Source organism: Vollenhovia emeryi, unplaced genomic scaffold (assembly GCF_000949405.1).
Source record: "Vollenhovia emeryi isolate VEMERY1.0 unplaced genomic scaffold, V.emery_V1.0 DF939141.1, whole genome shotgun sequence".
Classification (NCBI taxonomy): Eukaryota; Metazoa; Arthropoda; class Insecta; order Hymenoptera; family Formicidae; genus Vollenhovia; species Vollenhovia emeryi.
This window is the reverse complement of record NW_011967225.1, coordinates 2,468,310-2,477,175: the sequence shown is the minus strand read 5'-3', so window position 1 is coordinate 2,477,175 and position 8,866 is coordinate 2,468,310. Positions and strand designations below refer to the sequence as shown.

The 8,866-nt window shown below is 40.6% G+C and overlaps 2 protein-coding genes across 2 annotated transcripts; one reads left to right on the top strand and one right to left on the bottom strand.

Moving 5' to 3' along the window:
- Window positions 1–6: 6 nt before the first annotated feature.
- Window positions 7–1,041, top strand: LOC105567079 (peptidyl-prolyl cis-trans isomerase-like). Its single transcript, XM_012021633.1, is given in 3 exon segments — window positions 7–192; window positions 462–547; window positions 549–1,041. Coding segments are annotated over 2 exon segments (519 nt in total). The 5' UTR covers window positions 7–192; window positions 462–475; the 3' UTR covers window positions 996–1,041.
- A 325-nt stretch (window positions 1,042–1,366) lies between these two features.
- LOC105567078 (sodium/potassium/calcium exchanger 4-like) lies at window positions 1,367–8,075 on the bottom strand. The gene is made up of 9 exons (XM_012021632.1): window positions 7,761–8,075; window positions 7,062–7,286; window positions 6,640–6,827; window positions 6,413–6,560; window positions 5,028–5,129; window positions 4,510–4,566; window positions 3,932–4,141; window positions 2,565–2,666; window positions 1,367–2,449 (listed from the first exon to the last, which is right to left on the bottom strand). The coding sequence occupies exons 1-9, from the start codon at window positions 7,897–7,899 to the stop codon at window positions 2,115–2,117; spliced, it is 1,506 nt and encodes a 501-aa protein (XP_011877022.1). The 5' UTR covers window positions 7,900–8,075; the 3' UTR covers window positions 1,367–2,114.
- Between the last annotated feature and the right edge of the window lie 791 nt (window positions 8,076–8,866).

The window sequence follows — 8,866 nt, the reverse complement described above, 5'->3', positions numbered from 1 at the left end:
AAAGCACGTGGAGCTACAAAATAATACGTACTAATGATTATTCGGCAGTTACATGTGGTGATTCAAACGCTCTGCGACACGATCCGAGTCACAACGAAACTCGGATTAAAGGAAACTGCGAGAGAAAAGGATTACATCGTATTTGAAGAAATAAACAGCTAAGAGGAGAAGAAGGAAAAGAGGTTACGCACGGTAAATATATAGAAGGCAAATTCCAATCAAGTATACAGAACAATCGCGTCGGTTCAAAACAACGAGAAATAAATTCATAATTTCTATAATGAATGTAAATCCGTCGGCACTGTGTGTAAGCGAATAAAAGTAATATATAAATATTACAAGATAGAGCAAAGCTCATTGAAACTTAGCTGGATCTTTGGTCACACGAATTTTACAACAATTGTACAACAATTGTAAAACAAACGATTTTTCCAATAATTTACATTATGGCTTCGTTCTAGCTTCTTACACCTCGATGAATGGTCGCAAGAACAAAATGAACTTGCCGTTGGTGTACTTTGACGTTTCCGTGGAGGATAAAGTCATTGGGACGAATCGTGATACAATTGCGCATCGACGTTGTGCCGAAAGCTTCGGAAAACTTTCGTGCCCTGTGTACGTTGGAGAGGGGTTACGGCTACAAGGGGAGCTACTTCCATCGTATAATACCAAATTTTATGTGTCAAGGGGGCGACTTCACGAATCACAACGGCACGGGTGGTAGGTCTATCTTCGGGGAGAAATTCGAGGATGAGAATTTCGCGCTCAAGCACACCTCGATGGGCACGCTGTCGATGGCGAACTCCGGCCAGAATACGAACGGCTCGCAGTTCTTTATCACCACGATAAAGACACCCTGGCTGGACAATAAACACGTTGTGTTCGGCAATGTTTTCGACGGCATGGATGTTGTGAGAAAAATTGAAAGTTTCGGCTCGTCGACCGGCAAGACATATCAGAAGATCATGATAGCGGACTGCGGACAATTATCATGAGCCTCCAAGTAAATAAACGGGGAAATAAAACTAATTGAAATACATACCGAGTAGCTTTAGTTTTGCTTATACTTTTTAAATATCTAATCTCCAATCTCTCAATGTGGGGATAGTAATGCTGAAATAATTCCACTTGAATGGGTTCAAACCATGTTGCGTCCCAAGTAGAACGTATTAGCCATGAAGACATCAAGATGACATCATTTTTTGATCATTTTTTATGCATCATGGTGACGTCAAAATAGCCAAGAGCACGTATTTGTGACATCATTAAGACGTCCAAATGTTGTAAAAATGAACTTATTTTACAAAGCGAAGTTAATTAAATATACATTAAAAATAAATTGAAGTAATATAAGATAAGCGTAATATATGACTGATCATGTAATGCGTAATAATATATTATTATACACGTATATCACGAATATCATAAAACAGTATGTCATAAATCAGTCGTTGCAAAGTAAATCTTGATGTCTTTCTACTTGGGATAGAATCGGAAATCTGATTCTGACCACATATGGTTGTGTTTATTTAATTTGATAGATAAATGTTTCAGAGATTTATTTTTCACTTTCGTCTAATTACGTGACAAAATCATCCTTGGATGTACTTGATGAAAAAGCACGCGTATTTTTATGCTAACAGGACTATTTCGTTTTACTCTCTTTTGTGGTTCTGTTTGTAATGACTTTCTAAAGTTTCGAATTTACAGGAGCCATGACGCTCTTTCGCTCAAGCTGACAATGAAGATATATGACTTCATTACACTCTAAAAGTTTTTAACGTATCAGGTATAAAAGCTAGATTCATATTAATGATCAAGTTAGATTACTATTCATTATATAGTATATACATGCGAAATAAACAAGTATAAAAGTTCAGGATACAATTTTTACACAGTGCAATGAATAATTACATATGTAAGGACTTTACCGAAGCTACTATTTATAAGATATATTAATTAATTAATACTTAATATATTCAGATACTTTTGCTCTGTCGTAAGACAAAATGTACAAACGTATTAAGTAAGAGTTCGCTGTGGCGTACAAACATTCACAGATATCAGTGAGTATAAGTATCGTCTTACGTTTTAACGCCACCGATATTGTTGCTCTAGTCGATACATGTCGGTAGATTAACAACGAAAAACGTGTTGAGCTCCACAACGGATGCGAATATCAAAAATACGGCGTACATAACGAGACAGACGATGCCGACTGTACGACTCAACGCGAATTTGTTAATAAATAAAGCTCCATATAAGATAACTAACGTAGAAAAGAGAGATGCTGAGCTATACACTAATCCCTGAGAATTGATCTGAACATAATACTGTCCGGGTACTTTCGGTAACAGCGCGGCCTTGATGAACCATGGCAGTCCGAGACAGAGTAAGACATCGAACACATTCGACCCGATCGAATTACTTATTCCCATAGCTCCGTAACCTGGAAAGTCACATATGATCTATATTTGAAGACACGACGAAACGGGAATTCACGCGAGATCCTCGTCTCGGATGCGATCGGATCAGTTATTTAGCGTTATCAGCGTTTACCGTACCTTGATTGGCAACGAGAACGCTCGATACTGCTTCCGGCACGCTCATTCCCGCCGCGAGGAACGTTAATCCCATGATAGAATCTGGAATCCCGAACGTATCGCCTAAAACGTGAAATACAACATAAATTATAACGAAAGCAGGAGCTACCAATCGTTAAACAGTGCTGGATTCTAAAGAAACGTTTGAGGAATTTTAATAACGAGCATTTTTTTACATTTTCGAGATGTTGTTTCGTGACAACCCAGATAGTACACATAGTGCTATGAATATTCTTCTGGAGTGAAAATATACTTAATTTCAGAATATTCCAATCGAATATTCTATAAATATATAGATTATTACAATTAGAAATCGTATATTCATAACAAAGAAGAACGCTTTTAGAATATTCGCCGAGAATGTCTTTGGAATATTTGTTCAGAATAATTTTTTAATATCCATCGAGTTTATGTATTGCACATTGTTTATTGTGTAATGTGCACTTATCTTATGCAAAAGACAGTGAAACCTGTGATCATACCATAATAAAATAACCACATAAAATATTCCAATACATAACGACTGATCTCTTTTGCAATGTCGTATCTCGATTTTACGCAATTTTTCGACGTTTATTTAAGACCAGAATAAGCATTTAGACAGAAACACCGGGAATTGTGTAAAATCGAGATACGGCCTTGCGGAAGGGACGAATCGATTCAATTTTATTTCATATAGTAGATTTTTTTACTTAATGAACTCAAACTTTTGGCCGGCAGTGTAGCAGCAATTTGTAAAATCTATTTCCGACGAACTTGGCGTTTATACAAATGTTAATTAAAATACAGACATTAATAGAATTGCAGAACAAGTAATATTGTTCGACTAGACCTGGCGGAAATTTTATTGCGAAACATATTACCTTGGCATACTTTTTGCAATAAAATTTCTGCCAGGTCCAGTCGAATAATATTATAACATTTGTTCTACTACCCAAACAACACGTATGTCTTAAAGACGTCTTAATCACGTCTTTTAGACATGCGTGCTGTATGGGTATTTACCAGGGTTGGGAAGTAACTCGTTACTTGTAACGAAGTTACAGCTACAGTTACATTTTTGACTGCCCTTCTATCTAACGAGATGCGCGCCAAGATGAAGTTGGCGCGCTGGCTTACCCACTAAACTCCTGCGGTAGCCTGCGCGTAGCTTCGGTTGGGGGACGGCCGGGAATCAGCAGAGCTATAACATCCGCCCGCCCCCCACATAGGTCCGTCGATGTTCTGACGGGCCTCCTCTGTTTTATAAAGTAACTTTCCCAATCCTGGTATTTAATCACTGACCAAGAAAATTAGCACTCATGTTTAATAGAATTGATCGCACGTACCGATAGTAGTGATGACCCATCCAACAATGTAGGACGAAGTCGCGATCCATATTATGCACATGAGAAACGTTAAGGGATACCACGATCTCAGCTTCCTTCTCCTACAGTCGGGAATAGTAACGAGTAATGCCAGATTGATGGGCCAAGTGATAACCCACCATATCTTCTCGCACGTAGAACTCGGCCAGGTTGTCATGTTTACGATCTCAACTAAAAAGTCACAAATGTTTAATGTTGCAAAAATTATTCACCAAGAGTGATACATAAGTGTATGTTATAAATATTTTCGTCCGAAAAGGAACCGATGCGAACAATGTATAATATTTCGTTTAAAAACAGTGATGACAAAGAGCAAGAGTGTTTAAAAGAAAGATATGATTCTCCCGCCATGAGAAGAAAGATCTATCGAGGCGAGAAAAAGATAAAAAACAATTTAGCAGACCAGGTTGTAACTGTGTACGATCTGCAAGCAGATTGAAAATTTGAAATCGTTCTCCCGTAAAATTGCAATTTTTTTGACTTGTATCACTTTTCTCGTGCAGAAGCGATATGTTGTGCTCTGCACAACAGATACATACGTGACTCGTCCTGCTCGATCAAATTAACTCCACATATCTCCGTTTCCTTGACAAGATCTGTTCGTTTTGGAATGAAAGATAGCCAAGCATGAGATTACATTTCTTACGAGTATGTTATCGAACGCAATCCCTGCAAAGAGATACGTGGATTAAAAAGGACTGACGGAGATTTATTCTGCGGCGAACTTCTTAATCCACGAGGTCAGACCTTCGCTTTAAAAATTACCGGTTTTCCTACCGTTTTACTTCTATTTCTGGTATATCAATATCGAAAATTGGTTCATTTTCTAATATGTTTTTGTCTTGAGTTCGCGCGGGTTACATCGCAGCAACGCAACTGCTGGAAGATAAATAGAGAAAAGTTCGTTTTCACAGAAAGGAACTTGAAAGTATTGAGAGCAAAGTCTGACTTCCGAAGATCAAAAGTTCGTGATACCACGTAGAATGAAATTGCATCAATTCCTTTTAATTCACTTATTTTTGCAGAGGCGATAATAATTATATTGCAGTGATCTTACGATTCGGCAGGAGCGGACTCTCCTCGCAGATATTTCTATATTTTTTCCTCCTAGACGTTATTCGTCTTACGAAATTGCTGATTCGACGGTTGAAACACATTGCTGAAAATGCAAGCGTCCTAATTATTGCGATGTTCTTTTTAGCAAACAATTTTAGCGATGTTATTCAATCTGTTGCGCTTTAAAACAGTTAATGCAAATAAAGTACAGGCTCTTGGTAAAAAGATTAGACAAGAGGAAAAAAATGTCCACACGTGGTTTTTTCCTCTTGTTTAATCTGTGTTCCCATATACATATACATTTAGGAGAAATAATAAGAAAAACAATTGCAAAACAATTAAAAAGGCATACGTTGCATTGTTCCTTTTACAAAAAGTAAAATTGCGATTAGATTATACAATATTCTGTATATAACCACATGGCAATTTTTCTAATTTATTCAAACTTCACTTTTTACAAAAAAAAAATGCAAAAATAATCCTTTTAAATCTTTCTTATTTTATCCTGCATATACGAACAGAGATTATACAAGAGAAGAAACATACACGGACATATTTTATATACGAGTACATACTCGTTGTATAATTATATTTCTTTGTTTCTGTATGAAAACTTTTTCGCCGGGACGGTGGATATTAGCTTCTAGTGAACTAAGAACTATAGTTTCTCCGGGCCTTCCGCGGCCCATTTGCCGAGGGGGAAACCGCTGAGGGCATTGTGGTGTAGAGATTTGCGGCATTACTGGGCATTGTTAGGCATTTTCTAGGCATTACTTCCTAGATAGCACAAGACACTCCTATGAACATATTTTAAGAATATTCTTCAAGAGCATTTGGAGTATTCCATAGGTCATTCTTACATATTTATTTTATATTCGTGGAATATTCGACTGGCACTGTAAATCTTTCTCGAATGTGGCTAGAATAATCTATCGAATATAGCGTGTCGGTTATACATGGTATGATCACAGGTTTCACTGCCTTTTGCATAAAATAAACGCGTTACACAATAAACGATGTACGATGCATAAACTCGATGAATATTAAAAAATTATTTTCAACAAATTTTCCAAAGACATTCTCGACGAATATTCTAAAAACGTTCTTCTTTGCTATGAATATACGATTTCTAATTCTAACAATCAATATTCTGAAATTAAGAATATTTTCACTCCAGAAGAATATTCATAGCACCATGTGTGCTATCTGGGTTTGGGCATTAGGCCTTGCCGGGGGATTATAAAGATAAAATAAGATAAGACAAGATAAATAAGTTAAAATAAAATAATAAGATAAGGTAATGCCCAGTGGGCATTAGTGGGCATATTGGTGTACAAGATTTTGGTCAGCGGTTTCCCCCTCGCCATTCGCTTTGCGATTCGTTACCTGATATATACAGAATGTAACAGGCGACGAGGATGAGCGCCTCGTACCACTCGACACGTCCGTCCCACAGAGTCAGAATCAGGAGGAGGACCGTGAAGGCGTACGCCAGCGAGTCGCGCGACACGGGCCACCACTCCAGCTTCAGCACCTGCGAATTCGACAAGATCGCGCGCGATAAGAAGCGACTGCGCGGGGAAAAGCGAACGCGGGAGGAGATCAATCTTTACCTCGTTGGCGAACAGCGCGCAGCACGCGGGCACGGCCAGGATGTTGAAGACCGCGGAGCCGACGATGGTGCCAACCCCCAGGTCACCCTCCGTCACGAAGGTACCGATGACGTTGATGAACAATTCCGGGCTCGAGCTCGCGGCCGCCATTACGGTAGCGCCGGCCACATCCTCGGTGACACTGAGGTCTGTCGTGGGACATTTCGTTTCGTTTTACTCGGCGGTGTTTCTGCCAGACATTTGCACGCGCAAACGGCAGGTATGCGCGGGCGATAAGTGTGATAACGCACGACATAATACGCCAAACTGCAAAACGTCTTACGCTCGTCGGCGAAACGAGAGAGAGAGGAGCCGCAGTGAGGTCATATTAAGGTCACGTGAAAGAAAACGGTGGGTGTACCGAACGATCTTCTTGTACTCACTCTCGCAAATTTTCTTAATAGAGGGAACGAAATAGTCGTCGCAGACAATGGCAAGTAATAAAAACAGATAAATAGCGATGACGAAGTGGATTATTATGAATCCTGCCTGTCTTTGCTGCCGCGTGAGACCGTCGGGCGGGAATTCTTTGATCGCCGGCGGCGTGCAGTTGTAACTGTCGTTCCCCGCTAGCTCGGGCTCGCTCGCCTGCAGCAGTCTACGTCCTCCTGAGGGGAAAGACGGCGTCAATTTTACAAAAATGTAAAACAGAAAGATAGAGAGAGAGAAAGAGAGAGAGAGAGAGAGAGAGAAGTTAAATTTTTAGATGATAATTAGTTATTTTCCGATTATTTCTGAAGCATGGTATAATTATTGGTATAATTATTGGTATAATTGGTATAATTATTAATGATAGTTAATTTAATCAGTTATTTCGACTTTAGTTTAATACCGTGCTTCAAGACCGAAAAAGTTATCGGCGCGCAATTGCTCTGCTAAAAAAAAGATGTATACGCAAAGTATTGGGCACTAAGAGATCCAGCATGACCGCCACAAGCCTTTCTATTATATATGTCCTTTAATTAAGTCTTCGTTTCGTCTTTCTAAAATTGTTACGCTGGCGCGACCACTGAACGATCCACCCTTCGCTCCCGCGGACGCCCTGGAAAGCGAAGAGGGACGAATTACTTTGATATACTCACGCCAGTCCGCTGCGTGGCCGACATTTGTCGCACTGTCAGATAACAGTCCCGTTAAACTGACGCAAAAAAAGTACGTAGCTGGTATAGTAATAACGAAAAGTATCCGGTATCCGACCGTCTGCTTGCGCCGCCATACCATCCTTCGTTACGTAAAAACGTGCGCGGGAGCCGCTGGTCCTTCCTCGGTAATACGCGCGAAGATACGTGGGAGACGCGAGACGCGACGGAGTTAAGAAATTCTCTCGATCACACGACGCGTGCCGGCTATCTGCCGTTTATCCGGCACGTAGGGTTTGACTGCACGCTTATATTTTTCACTCGTCGCGGACTTATCGCGACTGGCGCGGCGACTCTGATAAGATACGGTTTAAAGCAATCGCGTACCTTCGATTCAAAGACGGCAGGAAAGTTCCCATTGATCGGTCCCCGTCGTGGTTTCTTCCGTCCGCACGTGAAGATCTTGGCTGATTTGCGAGCGACGGCCGTGCCTTTCGACGACGACGAGGTTTACATTGCGTATCGCGGCCGCGGCGACACGACCTCGTCGATTTGTTCGATCGACGAAACGTCTCTCTGTCCTTCTATTATTCCACACTCTTCGATCGAGCTGGTTTGAGCACGGCGAATTTACGAAACAGGCCGTTTTTAACCGCGCCGTTTATTCACAATTTATTTATTTCGAATTTACCGCCGCAGATCGTAGGATGATAGCACGCGCGAATCGAGTTCCTATGCGTGGGATCGAATAGACTCGCGCGCGATCCTCTCGCATTTTTTTTCTTTCTTCTCTCGCCTTTTCTTTCTCTTTTTTCATATTTCTTCGTCTTGTTTTCCCCCTCCACTCTACTATGGACTTACCGAGAGTCCTGAGCTTGGGCGAGGGGTGATTATTACTAGCTACACGGGACAGCTTTACCGAGTGTGTAGTTTCAATATCAACAATTGTATCGCTACGTTAGAACCAAGGCATGTAATGCTTCTTGTATTTACATACTAAAATCACTCTCTCTCTCTTTCTTCCCCTGTCTCTTACTATTTCTCCCCGTCTCTCCCCAGCTCCCCTTGTCCCCCTCGTCTCTCTCTCGTCTCCCCCTCGTCTTCCTACC

Bases quoted from the DNA above. Each gene is read 5' to 3' on its own strand.
- LOC105567078 (XM_012021632.1), bottom strand. From the start codon at position 7,899: ATGGTATGGCGGCGCAAGCAGACGGTCGGATACCGGATACTTTTCGTT. The intron at 6,561-6,639 runs GTAAAGATTGAT...TCGAATTCGCAG, and splicing joins GCGCGCTGTTCGCCAACGAG to GTGCTGAAGCTGGAGTGGTG. The intron at 5,130-6,412 runs GTAACGAATCGC...TTGCATTTTCAG, and splicing joins TTACATTCTGTATATATCAG to CAATGTGTTTCAACCGTCGA.